This window comes from Aptenodytes patagonicus, chromosome 8 (assembly GCF_965638725.1).
Source record: "Aptenodytes patagonicus chromosome 8, bAptPat1.pri.cur, whole genome shotgun sequence".
Lineage (NCBI taxonomy): Eukaryota > Metazoa > Chordata > Aves > Sphenisciformes > Spheniscidae > Aptenodytes > Aptenodytes patagonicus.
This window is the reverse complement of record NC_134956.1, coordinates 17,656,110-17,677,371: the sequence shown is the minus strand read 5'-3', so window position 1 is coordinate 17,677,371 and position 21,262 is coordinate 17,656,110. Positions and strand designations below refer to the sequence as shown.

General features: G+C 41.5%; 1 protein-coding gene across 21 annotated transcripts in view; it reads left to right on the top strand.

Annotated features, from left to right (window-relative positions):
• The window catches only part of MAGI1 (membrane associated guanylate kinase, WW and PDZ domain containing 1), a 365,853-nt gene that overhangs the window by 187,730 nt on the left and 156,861 nt on the right, over positions 1–21,262 (top strand). For all 21 annotated transcript variants that reach the window (XM_076346597.1, XM_076346594.1, XM_076346596.1 and 18 more), the window contains exon 2: positions 1,365–1,481. In XM_076346597.1, the coding sequence (XP_076202712.1) occupies positions 1,365–1,481 (117 nt within the window). The remainder of the gene's footprint in view (positions 1–1,364; positions 1,482–21,262) is intronic.

Sequence of the window (21,262 nt, the reverse complement as noted above, 5' to 3'; positions counted from 1 at the left end):
TAGCAAAGGAAAGGAAAAGAACGAGGTACTTGATATTCCCCCACTTCTTTTGCCAGGTCTCCCAGCCACCAGCAATTAATTTTCAGCTCAAGGGATTTCCTACACCCTCTTTTGCAACCCCCAACGGGTCCGTCTTCCAAGTGCTTTTCCAGTTTCCCCTTGAAGCTCCTCAATAAGCTTCTTGCACCGACAGTGCTCTCCACCAAGGAAGTCTCCCACAGCCTGTGTGAACTACTGCCACTGTTGCGTGGTTTTGAACCAAGCTCCCATTAACTTTCATTGGTGTCTCCCAGTCCTTGTGTTGGAGCGGCAGGGAGCAGTCAGTCCTCACCCGCGCTCTGGGCATGTTGGAGACCGATGTCCACAACAGGCTGCAGCATCCCAGCCCACCCTCTTGGTCCTCGTATGGCAACTGCTCCAGGCTTTGATCATCCTAGTTGCGTTTCTCTGAAGCTTTTCCAGTGTTTTTTTTTTCTTTTCTTTTTAGAACAGAAGAGTTTCTATCCCTGTTCTCCGTATGTTCTTGTGGGGTTGTTTTTGCTCTCCAGTCAAATTAATGTCAATGTTATTCCAGACTTGGAAATACTTCATTTCTGGGAAAGACTTCATTAAGTTGCTCCAGTTCATATGTTCTGCTACAAGAAAGGATTTGGTGTTCAGCAACTAGCAACGTTCACTAACAACTATGTTTCTTTTTCTTTGTTGTTTTTTTTTTCTTTTTTCTTTTTTTTGTTGTTGTTTTGTTTTCAACTCATTTATTTTTATTCTCACACACTTCTGAAAGTGTTCAAAACTGAATGGGGAAATAAATAGATTTAAGTGAAATGTGTTGGATATTGTTCTGTTGTTTTTAAGGACTTTGGGTGCTCTTAACTCCTTCAATCAATTCTTTTCTAACTCCTGCTGTGTGCTGGGGTATATACGAGTGCAAAGTATAGCACTTGTTTGATTTTGTGCCATGTTCAGCTATATTAGTACCTCCAATGGGAGCAGCCTTTGCCTTCTGTCTGTCTGCTCAGCTCACCCTCCAGTGAGTTGCAAAAGCAATACTCTACCTTTATTATTTTTCTTCTTTTTTACATCATCTGTCTTTCTCCATTTGCTCAGACAAATAAGTGATAAAAGGGAATGATGATCTGTTTAACACCACAGGAAGAAAGATGCATTATGAGACAAGAGAGACCTCTTGTTTACAGCAAGTTATTTTTGGTAATTGGCCATTTGTAGAGGAAGATGAGCCTCCGCTCGTAAAGTCAGCATGCCATAATTTAGGGGACTCTGAATGGAAGTCTAACATTCGCCTGAATTGGAAATGTTAATTGTGTGCATTTAGAAATAAATAAATGGCTGTTTTTTCTTTGCAGGAAGCAGACTGAACAAAGACCTGAGACATTATCTCAACCAGAGGTTTCAGAAAGGATCGCCAGATCACGATCTGCAGCAGACTATTAGAGATAACCTTTATCGCCATGCTGTGCCTTGTAAGTAACAAAACATTGACCTGGTGGATTACGTGTAGTAGAATTTTTTTTTTTTTTGAGGCAGCCTTCACGTGGTGGTGTGCATGGCTTCGGGGGAGACTCAGTTTTCAGCTTGGGCAGATTTCCATGTGTGACAGCAGATAGGGTTCAGGTAGGGTTGAAAAGGAGAACAGTTCATGCCTGAACTCTGCTTTTTTGATGACCTTTTTGGAACAGCTGATGGTTTGATGCAAGCCTGTGATGCTTACTTCGGAGAAAAAACCCTGAAAAACCAGCCATGAAGTGGGTGCTTGCCTTAGAAATAATCTTCATTAACACCATTATGGTGAATGTTCCTTTATTGGTTTGAAATCTATGACTAAAAAACCTGCTTTTATTTTTATTTCCTTAGCAGAACTTTATTTCTGATGCTTATTTAACTTATGAAATTGAAGAGCATTTTATGGCTGGATGCCATTGTAGCAGGCAACTGCCACTGTTAGAAGGTCATCCTCGATTCAAGTAGGAGATAAGCAGCAAGCGTTAGTGAAGCTGAGAAAGAAATGCTCTTTTTCACTCAAAAAAACAGCCAGGAGGAAAACCGAGAAGTTTGAAGGGTAGTAATCTTTAGAAGTTCAGAATCTTTACCCAAAATGAGACTGTCCTTGGCATTTTGGGAAGATGTATGAAGAGTGGAGAAGGATCCTCCTTCACTGCACCTCTGTTTGGCATTCTCCAGCTGCCAGGAGAGGCTATTCTAAAGAAAAGGTTTTTCTGCTTAACTTTGATGAGCTGCGGGGATAATGGTATGCCTTTCAGATCAGGCTGGGATAAGAATTAGTAAATGTCTTCGTTACAGAATACTGAGATGAGCAGCAAAATATTTTGAAGTTTTCTATCTCAACATGAGTCAGAGGTTGTTTATCCTGGGAGACTTATATAAATATTGAATAATGGTGTTGCCACTTAAAAATGGGTATTTGCCAACAAAGAGCACATAATGGTACGTAGAGTAATAGCCATTTTCAATCTAAGTGTTGCATGCAGGAGAACTGTGTAGGACCGCAGTTAAAATTGTGTGGTAACGCTGACAGATGTTGATTCTTCAGATGGCAGATGCTGTATATCACCATTGAGTTTATTCTCATTTTATCAGTAGAAAGCATGGACCAAATTAGGTTTAAAGTGCTGTGCACGGACATAAAGAATAAATATGGATTATTATTTTCTATTGAACACGTCCATTTTCCATTTTGTCAACGTGAAATATGATTAGTTTTCAATCATCTGACTTGCCAGGCTGCAGGTTTTTAAAGCATACTGCAAAAAGCGCCTTCTAGGAGAGCACGTGCAATGTTAGGCTCGGGAAATGCAATGTCGTGATGCTAATGTCCTTCTGCCTATGTGTTATATTCCAATTTCTAAAGCAGTAAATAAAGCAAATGAGCGAAAGTTCTGTGGAAGCATTTTGTGCGTTACCAAGGTTACATTTTGAAATGCTTTCCTTTGATTCTTTTCTCTGATTTATTGAACTTGATGGTGAGCTAAACTGCTTAGACTCGCTAAAGACTTTTGATTTAAAATTAAGAGCAGTGAAAGTGATTCCTGCCTTTTAGAAATAGCTGGGGGGAAATACGGGTTGTCGATGTATTAATTAGAACATCAGTACTTATGTTCCATTTATGAAACAAATGGAAAATCTGAGAAGTGGAGTTAGTTATTGTGTGTATTCATATTTCCTGAGTTGTAAAGCAGGTAGCATTTAATTTTTTTCCTCATGTACTGTGGGGTTGGTATTAGCAGTAGCTTTTAAGAATGATGCTAATATTCATATGTGAATTTGAATGAGACTGATGCATGCATGGTGGGTTGGGATGCTTTATGGGTCCAGAGATTAATCTAGCTGTACACTCATATTTTTATTCGTTGGTACACGTGACCAGTAAATCCAGAGCCCTGGACCAATCTCTAGTGCTAATGGATTATGAAGTCTTGTATTTTGAAAATGGAATTCCCTGCTGATTATGTGGTAAACACGAACAAGAACACAAGGTCACTTGGACTGAGCATGCTTGGCCTGACAGCTGCTTTTTGTTGCACTAATATAAGGGCTAAATGAAGTCATAATTAGTAAATGCAAAATGGAGAAAGGCGATGTTAACCAGTTCTTCCCCATAAATTCTAGTAAGAATCCCATGTGGTTCAGCTCTGACTAGTTTGGTACAGGCGGTGAGAAAACCCAGAGGGCTTCTGTTTCCCACACAGCCGCGTGCCGGTTGCCTGCTTGACGGACTCAGGAACTGAGTGAAGACACAGCTATAGCTTTTGTGGAAGATAGAGGTCAAGCAGAGGGGAGGAAAGATGCAGAAAGTTTGACTTGACCTCGTTATTTCATATGACGATGACACACTGCTTAAGCATCATTTAGATTTTTACTTTAGAAGTGTTGGTTAAGGGTTTGCTTTATTTTCTGGTGAACAATCGAGCGTAAGAGGGGGGGATGATGTCAGCTCCCAAAGGGGGTATGAGCGTTGCCTAAATGGGTGACACAGGGATGGCTTTCTGAGAGACCAGAGGACTTAATCCCTAAACATGGGAGCTGTCATAAAGAAAATGAGACCTTGAAATGGACCCAAAAGTGAAGTAGTATTGAAAGAAGTAGATGAATCACAGGGTTATTTTTGCAAGCTGAAGTCTTCCCCTACTTCCTCAGTGCCCTCTGCCCCTCCAGCATGCTTCCCCCGAGTCTTTGTACCCTCAACTCCCTGCTCCCCATTGAGCTGATTTTTTTCTGCAAAGATCTGTAGTAAACAACAGCTGTGACAAGCTTCCAGGTGGCCTCCAAGTTTCGTTGTGCTGTCCTGAGTGCTCCGCTGTTAATATCACACCAAACCCACGGGTTTGTTTACAGACCCAAAGCATTCTCCTCTGGAATTTACAACTTCAGCATCCTAATCTAGGACCAAGCCAGAGTAAGGAAGAGAGGCAGGACATGTATTTTATGTGTTTGGATGGTGCATAAGTGCTAATGAAGCCATGCATTTACAATGTACACATCTTTGAAAGAGTTAGTGCAGTTCAGCCACTGAACTAGCTTTTATTGCAGCTGAACCAAGTGTGTGTTATTTCCTTTACTTTCTTCCTGATGCTGATATTTCACTATTAACTTCACATGCTGGGTCAGAGTATTTTTGTTTTCTGCTTAAGAAAAATCAGCACCTTAAACTTGAGCAAAATTATTCTCCTTACATGTTCAGATAAGTAACTATTCTTATTCCTAGCATGTAGGATCCACTGTCAAAACTAGAAAAAACCCTCAAATACATCATCCAGATTAGCAAGATGTTGGTCCAGTCTCAAGCTATCCCCTTTGCCTCGTTTTGTTTTGAAGCACCACATTTTTCCTGTTTTCTGATGTGCCTAATGAAGATCACCAGAAATAATGCTCTATTTGTGGGCTAGTTAATGGCTCCATTGAGCTTGGAGTAGACTGTGAATTGGCAACAATTTCATGATTACTGATTGGCCATGACTGTACCAGAAATGCTTTGACTGATGCAGAGACTTTGTCCACAGCTTATTTCTAGTGCGGATTTTGCTTATTTCTAGTGCTGATTTCACTTATTCCAGCTCAATTTTGTCAGCCTAAGCTCTTAAGAGCAAAAGGGCAGGTTTACCAACTGTGTGGGGCATCTTGCTGGAGCACTTTGTGGCATGTCTGAGTCCACCTCTGCTAACAGAAGTTGATGTGACTTGCATTACCTCTGATTTGGGGGGAGGCTGAGAGTCCGTGATGTAGTTGACATCCTGGCATTTAGGTTTCAGAGAGTGTTTCTTAGGACCAGAACTCCCCCAAACAGGATTGGTGCATGTGAAGATTTACTTAGTGGAAAATGTGGTTAGTTGGAAGTACATGTAAGAATATATCCATTAAATAGGTGTTTCCAAGTAGCCTTACCTTGGGATACCTGTGCAATAGTGTTAATTGAGAAAGATATGCGATAACAACTTACTTTAATGTTATAGTGCAGCAGCATGTCTAAACCACTGTTCACAGAAGGCTGAACAGACAGGATTATCTTCCCCATTTTGAAATGATGGTAGAGGGCATCTGTTTAAAATAAACAAGCAGTACTGGCCATTTGTCCTAGTTGCTTACTCTCAACAACCTGACAGCAGTTTTCTTTTCACGGTGTATCAAGAAGAATCAGAGAGATGATAATATTTCCATAAAAGCTTATCTCAGCATGTGTTTTTTTTCCTCTGAGCACATTTACTTGATTCTCTACCTGTTTGAGTCCTGTGTGACATGCAGAGGCAGCTATGGTGGGTCTGGCATCTGCACCTTTACTCGCCAAAACAGTGTACCTGGTGCAGGCCTGGCTGAAATAACAGATCAGTGATCCCTTTCCTGTTCATGTATATTCTGCATTTGTCTTATTTCAGTATTGTGCAATTCCTTTCTTTGCCAGGCTGTAGTCTTACAAAGCAAAACTCCGGAAAATGCAAGGTCTTTTTGATGGTAGATAAAACGGGGACAATGTAATGGCTAGCCTACAGTTAAGTCTTAGATGTCAGCCTAGACACTCTGTGGCAGTCTTTTTTTTTTTTTTTTTTTTTTCCCTTCCTCTTCTTCCCAAAATTGGCTTTTAAAACCTCAGGAGGTCATAATTCAATAGTTGATTCTCTTTCCCAAAACAAGTACATGCCCTGGGATTAATTGGCTGGAGAGTTTATCGTTAGAGATTTACCACTTTCATTTCTGCTGTCTGTTCTCTCGCCTTCCCAGAGTTTGATCTGTTCCTCTGTCTTCAATTACAGAACAGTGGCTCCAACTGTTGTGGTTAGTCTTATAGGGGAGCGTGGAGCAAAATGGAAAGAAGTGGATAAAAATCAATAGTGTAAACGTCGAGTGATCTGTAAGGAGGCTTAGAAAAAGACAGCGACACCTAGGCACCTGTCTGGCCTGAGCTTTCTCACATTTCAGTGGGAAATTTTAGAGTAAGTTTCTTTATTCCAAGGGATCTGCTGGTGCAAAGGAAAAGTCTCCTTTCTAAGGAAAACCAATAATATTGAACAAGGAAACTTCACAGTATTTATAGGACAAACTTTAGTAAGTGGATGTAGAAGAGCAAATTGAACCTTATTATCTGGATTAAATGTTTTCATGGACAACTGAACTACTGAAGGGTAGTTTAGTTGTTCCAGGAGTCGGATAAGCTGCTACATGCGTAACCACCATCGTCTGCAGCTAATGGAGGACTAGAGAGACTACGTGGGCTGGGGTGTGATGAAACTGCTGTTAAACATGTTAAACATGCAGACTGAGGTGATTTCCCAGGATAGCTTTTAAAGTCCTGTAGCACTGGGTTCCCCATAAGTATTTCTAAACTTCAAAATGAATTGATAGACGGGATATGCAAATGAGCTTACAGAAGGTTCTTTTCTTCAGAATATTGAGTATAATAGTGTATCAGTATACTGGGAAAAATTGTTGAAGTGGAGCAGAAAGACCTTCATGTTACAAATGCATGTGTTTTTACATATGGGGATATTTGAGTCACAATTTCGGTTATTTTTAGTTACTGATTTTCATTAAGGATAAACAGAATCACTGACAGTGCAACATTATTTTTCTTCACAGGCAATAAATCATCAGTTTATGTACACAAATGTTCTCTGAATTCTCAAAAGCTTTCTAGACCTGCAGCCGTATTTATTATCCAAGTACCTTTTGTTGCAGTTCCCTTCCTAGAGGTGTAATTCTGCTTTTGTAATGAGAAAAAGTTGCAGTGTTCATGAAATATTCATTTGAAGGCCCACACTGATAAGGTGATGAACAGCAGACTGATCTTTTTTCTAACACACGAAAAATAATTAATTGTTCTACAAGATTTATGGTAGGAAAAAGTTTTAAATATTTTTCAAATAGTGTCCTTATCACTAGGGTGCAACAAACACGTACCAGCAGTATGTAAAGAGAATTTTTCTCAAGAACATTTGCTTGTGAGTTAATCTAACTCTGAAGAATATGAGGCATATTTTCCATGCCAGCTAATGTACACACATTTACTTTTTCCTGTATTTTCAGCAGGGACTGTATCCTGAGTACAACCAGTGGGTTTAGAAAATCCTTGTAGCTCTGTTCCAGGGAGTGCAGAATTGCAGCAGAGTCCCCTGCAGTTTTCAGGGATAAAATTATTTCACATATTAATGAATCAGATGTGTTTTCACTTTTGAGAGAGAAAAATGCCCTGTTTTGAGCAACAGGGCCGATATTTCTGTAGTTTAGTTCCTTTCTATACACAGTCATCTCTGTTTAATCTAGGAGACTTCAGACCTTTTTTTCCATCTGGTCTGTCCTTTCAGATCAATAGTGCGTTTTGTGCCAGTGGAACTATTGGGTATTTTTTTTTTTTTTTTTTACATTTAGAAATAAAAGCACTTATGATAGCAAATATTGCTCCATCTGCTTACCCATTTGTGAGGAATAGCTTTTTTCTATTTCACTGTACACCCAGTTGAAATTGCATGAGGCACCAGAGAACAGTACAAAGCAGGAGAGCTCAGCCTTATAGGCTCTCCCATTCCACTTGCCAAAGGAGATTTGGGTAAGAAGTGTGGGAAGAGATTACATGGCTAGTTTTCTTTGTTTTCTTTGTTAGTCCCCAGTGTACTTAATTTTGCATTTTTTCATTGCCGTGGCTTTGTACTACGGTAAAGCATCTGCGAGTGGGTATTTAGGTAGTGCAAACAACGTCTGTGCATATGTTTTAAAACGTAAACATTTCTACGGTTGTGAGTCTCTTGGAAAGCAGAAAGTAAATCAGAGCTGAGAGCAGGTACTGCTGTTCGGAGGTTGAAGGGGTGGAGATGAATTACCCCACATTATTTACTTCAAAACTGGCTCTGTCCTGCCATAGTTTTTCATACGATGTCCCAGGGTCCTGATTAGATCTTTCGTGATGGCTGCAGTGTCTCAGCTTTCGATTTCATCAAGGTGGTTTGATTTCTTTTCAACTACCACCATGTATCTGTTCAAAGTTTACAGTGTATTGGTTATGCTACAAGCCTAGAGAATGAGTGTGCCAGGAAAAAGGAACCGTTTAAAATAAGGGAAAATTAAATGTGTAGCTGTTCTTTAACCTGTTCTTCCACTCACATTTGCGTTTGGGATTCACATTTGGTATTTCATGATTAACTCCCTCTAGAAAGCACCCATCGCTCCGTATAGGTATGTTTGTGCTTGGATGTGTTGATTTGCATGGTGGTTTCACAGCTACAAAAGTCCCATGCTACTTTTGTCAAAGATGTCAGTACTTAAAAGAGGACACCTGAAAATCCTATTTACATGATATTATTCTGGTCCAGTGCGGTTCCCGCAATGTAGTGTGAGCAAAACCAGTGGCATTGCAGAGGAGGAAATGCCTGCGTGATTCCCAGTCACATATATTGCTACCGTGACAGTCTCTGAGCCCAGGAGGGCAATGGCAGATGCAAGCTCCTGATGGTTTGATGGGAATGCAGTCTTGCTACATTTCGTCTTCAAACAATTATCCTTTTTTTAACATTACCATGCTTCTTTACATAAAGCGTGCTGTATTTGTCCTCTAAATCCTTTCTCTCTTTATTTCAGCAGAGAGGAGATTAGCCGTGTAATCATTTATAAAACTGTTTAGATTCTGCTAGCTGGTTTTCTTTGGGGAGAGTCATACCCGGTACCTTTACTAGGAATAACTCTGTAAATTAATCATCATTGATTTCCTTCCCCCCCACCCCCAGTGAATAAGAAGGTAGAAAAAATAGAACAAATATTTTTAGTTCTGCCCCTATTGAAGGAGAAATAAATCTTTCCTATTAGTCATAAAGGTCTAGATGTATCCTTTTTTTTTTTATAACATCCTCTTGAATAATTAGAGCTTTGAGTTATGAAGTCAAGACTCCTGGGTCATTGCCAGAACAGATTTGTTTAAGGGGGACACTAGTTCCTTGAATTCCTTTTAAAGGGCTTTGTAATGTCCCAGGCTGCTCTTAATTAGTGATTTAAGAGGGAATACATCTGTTTCACTGAGGATTGTGAAAATTATTATTTAACTGGAAATGTTTAATAAATGGCTCTTTGAAAGGCTAATGTATCTTCAAAATGAGACGTGTATCACAGAGTAATCAGGTGGATAGTGATCTCGCAGTTCTACTTGCCAGGGTCTTTTTGGAGCTGAAGATGGAGAACAACATCAAAGACCCTTGGAAGTGTCATCTGCCATTGAATTTTATTTCATACTTCATCATTCATTCACTACCTGCACTTTTTCTTTAAACTTCAGGTTTTAACACTTCATTTACCAGGGGAAAAAACAGTAGACAAATGTTGATGTTGGTAAAAGGAGGTCTGTAGGAAGAAGCAGTATCGCTTATTAGATAAACTGATGATACTTCATTTTTACCCCAGACCACCGTGGCAACTCAAATACTGCCACTACAGTATGGGTTTTTCTACCAAATTTAAAGCTACTTAATGGGAGATTGTCATATGCTAAAAATGCATAAGTGCATCTTTGCTGGATTAGCAATTTGAACTGGCGTCCCTCAGAACTGAGGGGCTGGGGCAGGTGACGGAGGAAGGAGGAACTCCAAATTAAGAAGCTGCTGCTTTTAGCAAACTCTTCCTTGAATACATGAGGAGATGGATATTTATAAATGCAGCATTACCATCTCCTACTGTTCACAGGTCTTAAATTAGTAATCAAAAACTTGAAACCGGATATTTTGACTTTCATTTACCTGTTAGTTTCTGAGCCCTTACTGCCATCTTCTTTCATATTTTTCTAGGGTGTGGGGTTTTTGGTGTTTTGTTTTGTTCAGAGGGGTCTAATACATGAGAGCTGAAAATACACTTGAATAGTGAGGTTCTTTTCAGCTCTCCTAAATCCAGGTATGTAAGGTTTTGAGAAAAGCAGCAAGTGTTGCAAGACGTGCAAGAACAGTTGAGGAAAACCCAGCAGGACACTAAATGGCAGTGCAGAAGTAGGAACGCTGGACTTGACAGCGGGGCAGAGCTGGACCCGTTTTTTTCAGGAATGTAAACATCCCATAACGTTCATAAATATCTTTCCCATTTCTGCAGTCCCACAATTTTAAATATATATTTTGCTATCTCATTTAGCTTTCTGCAATCCTCTGCAAAACACCCAGTGTTTTCTAGAAGGGAACGGCTGATGAGATGCGGTAGCGCTGCTCCTGTGTAACTAACCACACTGGAGAATCACATTGACAGACATTCTGTAAATTGCCCACATTACAGAACATTGATGATGCCATTAAAATGGTAAATTTAATATTATAGTACTATTAGATTTCTCCCTCATTAACTCTGATCTGATAAACAACCTCCGGCATATTTTGAAGGTAATAGTCACCTTACAATCACTACTGCTCCTCTCTATCTGGCATTTCAAGCTCCTATAGATTTATAGTTCTTCTGTCATCTAATCTGTACTTACTGCTTTCTTTTTTCTTTGAACTTGTGCTTACAAGCAAACCCTTTCTTAGAGGGCCCTGGGCATGCAATTAACATTTCACAGCAAGAATAAAGTCATCCTAAATTCCGTTCCTGGGATTTAGGACAAAATCGGTTTCGGAGAATAAAATGAACCCAATGATCAGACAGGCACGATGCGGACCTCCAGAGGTGTTTTTGTACTGGGCACTTTGTAAGGGTTGGTACAGGGTAGTGCTGGTAGCAGTGGTTGTGTTCTTGGCCTTTGCAAACAGGTATCAGAGCAGCCTCTGCAAAATTTTGCTGGAGATGTAGGTGGTGAAGAGGGGAGCGAGCGGGTGCTGTGGCAGGGGCTGTGATGGGTGCTGAGCACAGCCCTGCCAGGCAGAGCAGCCCTGCTGCAGCGCGCCTGGGAGCTGGAGAAGCTGAAGAAACTTTTTTCAGCTGTGTCTGTCCAGCAGAGACAACTTCCACTCCCAAACATTAATCCTCAAGCAGCAAAACCATGAGCCACAGCTTGACAAAGTAACCTTAGCTCCTCCCGACCGGCAGGGAGGCTTCCGTGAAGGTATCACTTGCCTCCTTGTTTTCCTAAGTGAGTCATGGTTTAATTAGAGCTCTGTCTCAAGGAGGAGGTGGTTGTTATACATCACCTATCACAATGTAAAAGTGGAAAGTGATGCTGAAACGCTGACCCTTAATCTGAAGTGCACCATCTGTGTTTTATTTCCACATCTTGCTGAGTTTACAGTTATTTGAATTCACAGTTTGTTCCCCATTTGCTGTTCCCACATGGTAAGTGAATTGGATCCAAAATGTACTGATGAAAGATTGAGAAGTCTGTTGGAGAAGTTTGTTCCTACCTACAAGAGTGCTCTATCTCACACTTCTTCCACCCTGTGAGTTAAATCCCAGCTGTAAAATCTTGTCTCAAGATGGTCTTCTTTCATGGTGGGAAGTTGAGGTTATTGTAAGGACAAGGACTCCTTTCCCCATCCTGAAGTGATTTATGGTTTGCCTTTGACTTTCTGCTCAAGAAAAGGTAGAGAGTTCTCTCACATCTGACAAAGTATTTGCTTTACTGTTCCTGTAAATTTGTGTGGATGCTTATCTGGTGGTGCTTGGCATTGGAGCACCACTTATTTAATATTTTTTCTTTGTTAGTATGAGCCAAAGTGTTTGATGCTAAAATAAGACTGGGTATAATATAATGAAAGGTGCTATAATTATGATTGTAACGGTTTTCATGGTGCAACTTCAAATTACTGTGATTTTAGAATGGGCAAGCAGCTCAAAACCAGGTTGAATTTCATTTATTCTCCTTTGTTTCTATTTTTTCCACCGACAGCAACCATTTTCTTAAGACATAACTAACTGTAAAAAAGATATAAAATTTAAACATGTCGTATTTCAAAAGCAAGCCATCAAAATGCTGAAGGCTGTATAAACTTAAATACCTTCTTTGGCTTTTGCTGTAGACCACACAAGCTCTGAGAAATTGATTACTCTGGTGCTCGAAGGGGCTTTCATGATACAGAAACAGAGGTTTGCATTGAATTTCTTTCTTTGTGTGTGGGACTTTTTTTTTTTTTTTTTTTTTTGAAAGAGAAAAAACCTTTAAACCCCAGATTAAAAATAAGCCATTTCATTGTTTCGTTTTTCCCCCCTTCTAAATCTTATGAAAGAGTTTTCATAAATGATTGGGGAGCTGCATCTCTGAATAAATGTAAGGTAAAATGCTCCATTTCTTTTTTTAATAAAGAGGCTTTTTTCTGGAATGTCCCATTTAGGTGCTGCCTCATTGAAGTATCATCTGGTGAGAGAGTTTCAGTCTGGCTTGTGCAGATTTTTTTATTTTGTGCACATGAAGAGGAGGGGCGAGGAATTAAGAGTTATTTATTTTCGTATTGCAGTTTTCAAATTTACTGTATCCAGTACTCTAAACCCATCATTATCACAGGCTTTGGAATTCCCATGGGGACTGTGAGCTGACCGAACGCATACCCAAAAAACAGCCTAAGACTGAATGAGGCTGCTGTTGAAAGATCACAAAGGTGAATCTTGAACAAAGAATTTCTATCTTTTCTTTTTAAACAAGAGACACATAATGGGCCAGCACCTTGGGCCACATGGTGTTTTCATGAAAATATTTATGTCCTGTAAAATTAAGACTGTTTTATATATTTATAATCAGGCCATCCTCCTGTTCATGTGTGGCTATTTCTCTTATAAAGGTAATTAATATAAGGCTGGCTATCTCGCAGTGGCATTTTGCCCCTACCCGGTTAGTTCAAACACTTTTGGGGATCGGGTACTTCAGCAAGAGCAGTCGCTGTATTTGAGCTGTTGGGCTTGGTAGTGGAACACAGAGATGATGTTACTTCCTTGCGTTGCCTGGCCCTCACGCACACGTGCTGTAAACTTGTGAGCTGTCGCCTGCGTCCATACCTGTACCGAGCTGCTTTGCAAACGATGGCTGTTAGCTGGTGTGGTTGAAAATGTCTGCTTGTTAGAGCAGCAGCGGTGGGTGCTGTCCCTGCCACGCCTGAGCCCTGGTCCATGGGAGCAGGTGACCAGGGGTGGCCCCACAGCACCCTGTGCCCACCCCACCAGCACCTCCCGCACGGTCCTCGGGATCCGCACGTCCCTGCCTGCCTCGGTGGAGCCGCGTGAGCCCTGGCGAAGCAGCCGTTGAGCTGCGGGGGAGCAGGTTTCCTTGCGAGGCTGGAGTCCCCTGGGATTTCAGTACTGCATCTAAGCAATCCGGTCCTGTGAGATATGTGGAAAGCGTCCAAGACGGACACCTGCTGGCTCTGAAGCAGTCAAGTGCTTTTTCCAAAATATCTTCGGCCCCTGTTCTTGATGTTTACTTTTAAAAAGATACAGGCATGTGTTGGCTGTAAAAGAAAGGGGAAAAAAAAATAAATCATTGCTACTGTCACTGAAATTCCCTGCAGATTTAAAAGGAAGATGAAAGTTGGTACTTTAATAGGAACTCAAAGCCCTTGGGACAAGCACAGCAGAAAACAGAAAGGTGCTCTGTATTCTGTCTGATTGCTTGCAAAAATGAGTGCTCTATCTCCTATGGAGAGACAGACAGAGCTAGAAATACGTATTTGCATAGTTCCCCCATTCTCGTGCCTTGCAAACTAGGACAATACCATTTTGCACTTCCCTGGGCATATTCTCAAACATCAGCTCAGTGAAGGTGACAGAGAAATAAAAAGGGTGAGGGAGAAAGAAGAGAGGGGGGAAAAATCTGCCTCGTGGTATTTCAGATCTCCAGCATACACAGGTGCTTTTTAATCCCTCTGGCCTACATATTCCCCAGCCCCTAGGAATAGAGGAGTCGTGATGTAATGCTCTTTTCCTCACACTCCTAGCTTAAATACAGATGGAAATTGTTGTCATGTGTTAGAAATGTCACCAATAATATAAAAGGCAGGCTTCTGCATTCTCCCTTTTGCACTGTCAGCTGCTGCTGCCAGCTTATTCTTCCCTCTCAAACCTATTGTCATGTGGCAGAAACCCTGATGTAAGTAAGCCCTGTCCTCCCCCTGCTTATGATCCCTGCATTTTTTATTCCCCTCTGCTGCAGTGCTGAGGATCATTACATACCACGACTTAAAGACAAGACCTCACAAAGGAAGGATTAATCTTGTATTTGTGCTTGAATTTCGAAGGACTCAGGCAAGTGAGAATGTTCTGTTGTATTCTCTTCTTTTTTCTTTCCTAGATGCTAACGTAAGAAATGAAAAGCAGCAAATGTGATAAGCTAGGTCTGTGTTTACTGAGCGAACCCAGTGGTTCCTCAGCTGCAGGTTGTGTGTGTAAGGAGAGAGCGGGTTATAACGGGAGGCTGTGGGGTTGGGGAGGGAGCTGCGGAGCGGAGCTCCACAGCCTTAGCCCAGCCTGGGAGGACAGATGGCTAGTGCTGCTTTTTAATTCATCAAGCAGGCTTTACGTGAGGCCCGTTGGCGAGCGGGTGCGCTGCGAAAAGCGGGGTCAATGGGCACGAATAGGCTGAGATCAGGACCAGATGCCTGCCGAACAATGGGGCTTTTGAAAGAAATGCGGGAGGAAGCGTGGCGCTTGCTTTGTACTGCCTCCGCATTGCAGGTTGGAATGGGGCAGCTCCGATTTAATGAAGTGCATTCCTAAACGTGGTCGTCAGCCCGGGCTGGGAGACAAGGGGACATGTCAGAAGGGGGCTTGTGGGGCTGGCGTGGGGGGGGAGCGATCCACTGATGGATCGCCCCGAACAATGCAGTCTTAGTGTTGGATGGGAAAAACCATCAATACATCCCTGTGCATATTAATGCGATACAGCAGGTGTTGCTAAATGTCTGTCCCCGCATTGTTCTCCCGCGGCTCAGCCGAGGAGGGGGCAGGAAGGAGACCTCGCGAGGGATGCACTCGTCTGGGGTAGAAATGTAGCTGCTCCCCAGGCAGCCGCGCATGCCGAAAGTAAAGCAGGAGGTGAGAATCGGCGTGCGTTTCCGCTCCTGGGGTCACAGCGTGGGGAAAGGTGCTGGCCGCTTGTGAGCTAGGCTGGGCAGCGGTCCCTTGTGCTGGCTCTGGCAAGCCAGGAGGGACAGGCTCAGAGAGGCTGGTCACATCTTAAAGGCATAGCAGGGCCAGGAGGGTCGTCTTCTGCAAAACATCCCCTGAAGTAAGCAGGTGTGAAGGCTGGGAAGTGAATCTCCTGAGAGCAGGCTGGGTCACCAGGGCAGAGGGCAAGGAGCGAGGAGGCAGAGATGGTGTCTCAGTTGAAATTCAGCAGTGAGAGAGTTAAAAAGGGCATATTTTTTTTTTTTAGGTTCTCCAGAATTACATCAATTGTGAATGAGTTGCAGAAGCTGTGTGTGAATTGCAATAAACAAGGTGTATAACATGTATAAAACCAAACAAAATACCTATTCCTGCATTTGTGTGTATCCTGCTGCACTGGCTGAACATACCCCTCTCTAAGATAGTTTCTATGTAAGAGAAGTAACATCCCTAAATACAGCCATGTTAGCCAGTGTAATTCTTGAAGGCTTGGGGGGGAGGAGTGTACATAGTCTGTCATTATTATATGTATTTCTTAATAAAAAGACACCCATTTAATTGCTGCCATTGTGTTGTCTGCTCTCCTTGTGATGTGTGACATGCTATACTGTATTTGTCAGCAGAATGAAAGGGGTCTTTGTTCCTTATTCGTATTATGGCACACTGCATCTCTCAGTGAAAATGGAATATTTGCCTTTAGAGCTAACTTAGCTGGTGATCTGTGCCCGCTGTTACACTGGGAAGGGTGTCTGTTTTTTCCCAGGAGTTTCAGAGGAATTTGCAGGCAAGGCTTGTATTATTTTATTTATTTATTTTTACGTATCAGTGTGTTAACAGTGATGAAGAGTGATGAGCTTCATTTGCCCACGGGACAGGTAAAGCATGGCCAGTGGCTGCAGCAGCTTCGCATATTGTGGCTGCCTTTCCGTGTATCCCTTGTCTGTGGATGAATGGCCAAGTCGACCATGAACTAGGATTTAGTCCTTGTGCACCTTTGATCATTTACTGCTGTGTAAACTGCCAACAAGAGTTTAAAAAAATAAACCAAGAGTCTGTAATACGGACAAGTTGTGTGCCTATTCAAAGGTTGGCCAAGACCGCAGATTAATAAAGGCAGTTACTGAACGGCCAGCTATGAGAGTGACTATTTGGGGATGGCAGTAGCACTTGTAGAGCGCTTTCCAGCCACCACCGCCGAGTGTGTAGTGGATTAGGTTACAGTATTGTCTAACATCAACAGCGTTATCAGTTGCTATCTATTTACTGTCCTTTTCATGCTCTAGCTACTTGTGTATCAGTCTGTGTGCATGTAAATGGGAACAGTTTACAGGTGTAGCGGCTGGAATTAGTAGCCAAAAAGGATCCAAATTGAAGGCAGTGCTTGCCCAGACGATTAATAAGACTTCTTCTAACACACTTACATTGCATGAATGTATGGAGCATGTCTTTAAATTGAACTACCATGTTCAGCAGCTTGAGCTTTACATTGTTAATTATGCTTATTTTCTACTCTGCAGTGCACAAGGAAAAATGGGCAAAATGCAAAGTCTAGCTCAGTCCCAGGAGGCTATGGACTGCTGCGAATGGCTTTTCTGTTAGAGGGTCTGGCTCAGTAAAGGGCCAGATTGTGAACCTGTTGCTTGTTGATGTGTGGCTTCTCCTGCAACGTGGGAAATTATATCGAGGAGTAACTTTGCTCCGGAGAGAGCAAGAATTCGTTCAGTGGTGCAGAAGAGCAGGGAGCGTTTTCTCCCTTGCCAGCTTGTTTCCACTCGTCATTGCCTACTGCTAGCTCCTGTCAGATGGAAGCAATGATGTATCCATGTAGATCCAAGAATGATGCTTCACTTCCTACTGGGAAACTGCTGCAGAGCTGGCGAGAAAGAGCACTGGCAGCTGCTCCAGGAGCACTCCAGCTCCTTGCTGTTGAAGTGTTGCAGAGCCAGGTTTTGCCATAACAGCAATAAGCCTTTTCCAGTTGCATTTCTTTCTTTTTTTATACACTGTTCTAATGCAGGTAATCCAACCTGCAATTTGAAGCTTAGAGTATCCTTTTTGCCATTATTGACAACCCCTAGCACAAGTAAGGCTGTCATAGCAGTCAAAGTGTTGCGGAACGAAAAAAGCAACAATGAAAGCCATTAATTCAGCAGCAGAAGCTGATTAAATGGTGCTGGCTTCTTGACTTTGCGTCTGACAGTAATAATACTTACCCTGTGTTTCAGTCATTTAAAAGTTCATATGCTGCAGGTAAGGCTCTTGCCTGCACTTTGAAGCTTGTGGCTAGACGCCTTTCTGCCAGCTTTCCATCCCTTCCAGTGCACTGATTCTTTAAATGGTTATGCAAGAAATGCTTCTGAAATTAATGCACATTAAGTCATTTTGGTCAAGAGGTGCTGGGTGCTGTGGTATTCAATAAAGCTTATTCAAAATGTGGTGCTATTTTCAGTCAAATTCTGCTAAATCCAGTCCTGAAATCCTCTAAATATTTTGCTCTTGAATATTCTGGTAAGCATGATGGCTGGTTCACTGTGTTAATCCTATATGGTCTTTCTGTCTGCAGCTAATCCTGAGCTGTTGTTGCTGTTCTGCATACATGAGTAAGATTCTTTCCCCCTTCCCCTTGATGATATCCAGTAGAATTCCAGCTGACTACTAGAAGATAACAGATCAAATGTCCTACTCCTCTTTTTTCTCCTCCTTAAGTATGAGAGCTGAGTTTCTTCTGCTTGAAAAACAAAACCTGGAGAAGTAGGAAAAATATCCTAGATCTGTTGTGCTCTATCTGAAGGCATGCACTGGCTCTGACTCTGTGCAGGATGTCTTCAGGAATCTCAGCTGTAGACAAATATGGAAGAAAAGACATGTTCAAAGCAAGTTTCCGAATTCACATAGATTTGAGAGAATTTCTATCACAACTTCTCGTTAATTAGAGATGAAGCTGGTAGTGATGGCTATAGTTAATATTGTTCCCCTAAAATAAAGTTATTGGATTTTCCTAGTTTTTCCTTGCACAGTGAAATGCAGGGAGGAACAGTGATTTTTTTTTTTTTTTTTTTTTTAAAAGCTGGACCTACCTGTGGGAGATGTGCTTTGGCAAAATCTGTCGCTTTCTGGTGGAAAAAACTTTTCCTTTGGGACAGTTAGTATCACCTCAAAATGACTACATGTCCATGTTTCAGATTTAGTAGATAAGCTTATGTAAGGAAGGGAGAAAGTTTAACCTTGGGTTGATTCCCCCCACCCCCGCTGATTTCACCCATGGGACAGACATTATATCTCCTTACAGTAAGATTGGCATACTTGCATAATGTATGTTAATATCAATATGCCCTATATCGGCATCGTTGCATGGGATGTATATATTTGGCATGTGTGTGTAATATAAATGCTCACACTTGCATTTAACTGCTAACGTCAAAATGTCATGAACTGGAGAGTCCACAGTAACTTAAGTAAAACCTTTTCTTAAAAGTGACATAATATTCAGTTGATGTAAAATGTCATAATTGCCCACATCTTTCCTTGGAAGAGATTGAATATTTTTTTTCTTTTAAATAGGCTTTCAAAGGATTCATTAAGAAAATGAAATCCAAGAAGAAAAATAGTTGACCCCACGGTTTGAGGCCAGTGATGCAAAATTCCCAACAAAATCACGTGTAAAGTCAGCCTTAAGTGAGCTGTGCCTGAATGACTTTGTTATATATTTTCTGAAAATGTTCAGTATTGAAATGGGGAAAAAAAGGCTAGATGAATAATGTAGTCCTGTCAGCAATTGGAATATGGCTGTGGATGTCACTTGTTGCTTTCCCTACCCAAACAGAGGTAGTGTCCCACCAGGAATCAGCAGTGTTACCACGTTCTTCATTTGCCTGAGGAAACTCTTGATCCATTGTAGATTGGAAATTTTAATTTGTTTTGGGGTTTTTTTTTTGTGTTTTGTTTTCATTAGGATACAACACTGCCTTTAATGCATTTGAAGATGAGATGAGAATCAGGCACACAAAAAATTAAAAGCTCGGAAAGAGCGCTGTTACTGAAATCATGATACATTGGGAAAAAAGTAAAATTGCTCCTCTCTTTTCCCCTGTTTGCACCCTCTCTGGGTACGGGTTTTACTAGAAGCCTTTAGTAGGTTTATTGCTAGCATTGAGAACACTCTGGTGTTGATTTTTTATATTAATTTAAATGAATGGGGAGCAGGCTGAATAACAGTCATGTAGAAGGTGCTATTGGAAATGCACGCTTTGTCAGCACTGCGGTGGTGATTAATAGTGTGTCATTTCTTTGATGGTGCGCTAACAATTTGGCATCAGGATGCAAGCCCTTGATAATGGTGGGGAAGTGGCTGGGAAAAACAAAGTCTCCTCTTCCTCTGTTTCTTACGTGGACCACAAAAAGAGCCTGAGGCTTGAGACATCCCCTGAGACTTGGGTTGTCTGAGGAACCAAAATCCTTTTCTTTAGCAGAGGCTGGGAATGGGCTATAGCAGTGCAAGCTACTTGCACAGTGCTACAGCAATGGCTGGTTAAAGGTGTGTTTTGAACGTAGTTCAGCTGACAAGTGCTAGTGTCCTGGTGTTGACAAGGCAATGTTTTAACGTGATAATCTGTCATCCTAAACTCTTAAGGGAAATCAAGGGTTTACCACATTCAGATGCATGAGCTAAAACTGTCCTTTGCCTTTTCTACACAAAGACTTCAAATTTTTTTTTTTTTTTTTTTTTTTTCTGGTGAAGATGAAGTCAACTCATTTTGAGTCGTAATCAGGAAGTGATTCAGAGCCTGTGCTCATTAAATCCTTCCCTTCACTCCTGGGACTGCCAGCAAGGATGTCGCACATTACCTGCTGATGAGATGATGTTTTTGTGAAAGAGATGAATGCCCCAGAAAGTATTCTCACAGTGCCAAACCACTGGGAAACTGGAAAGGGTCTAGAAAGCCACAGCGAAGCTGGAATTTGAGTACTTGAGCTAGTTTTACCTTCACTCTGTTAAGCAGCTGCTTACCCATTAGAGAGAACTCACCTTCAGTCGTATGTGGTTTGGGGGACAAGAAGGTTGAGCCCTGCTGTTCTCATTATTTGAAGTTTCAGATTTTCTTTGGGTTATTAGGGTACAACACAGAGCATTTAATTCCCCTTATCAGCTCCTTTAGTCATTGTTTGATTGGATGGATCGTTTTCAATTTTTTTCCATTTTTCTCTTTCTTATATTTCATGTATTCTATTGTTTTATTAGTTCAGTGGCCTTTTTGGGTCACTGCAGTCTAAGCATTCTGACTTTTATAAAGGTCTTGGTGACTAAATATTAGTGACCTCTATTCATCTTCCTTGTGCTTCTCCAAGACAGTGCAGTCTGATTTTGAGCTGCACTGTGCTGCAGTATCAGCGAGTTCATCACATTGTGAATCAAAACCCATTTCTTCTCCACAGATGAAGGTGTCCGTTCAGTACATCGCATTGCTGAGTTTCTGCTTCAGTGTTCGGGGTAAATAGGATCCCTGCAAAAGAGGTGGAGGAGAAACTAGCCTGTGGAGCTTCGCCAGCCTAACTAAAATAAAGAAATGTACCGTGACACAATTAAAAGTGCATTGTTGGATTGAGGAGAGTCCTAGGAAAGACTAACAAGCTAAGCACGATTGACTTGAATTTCCAAATTGTGTAAGAGGAAATGGAAAAGTTAGCCTTAACTTCATTAGGGAACTTGTTATACCAACAGAAGTCTTTTTGGAAAATTCAGTCTTGTATTGGTAGG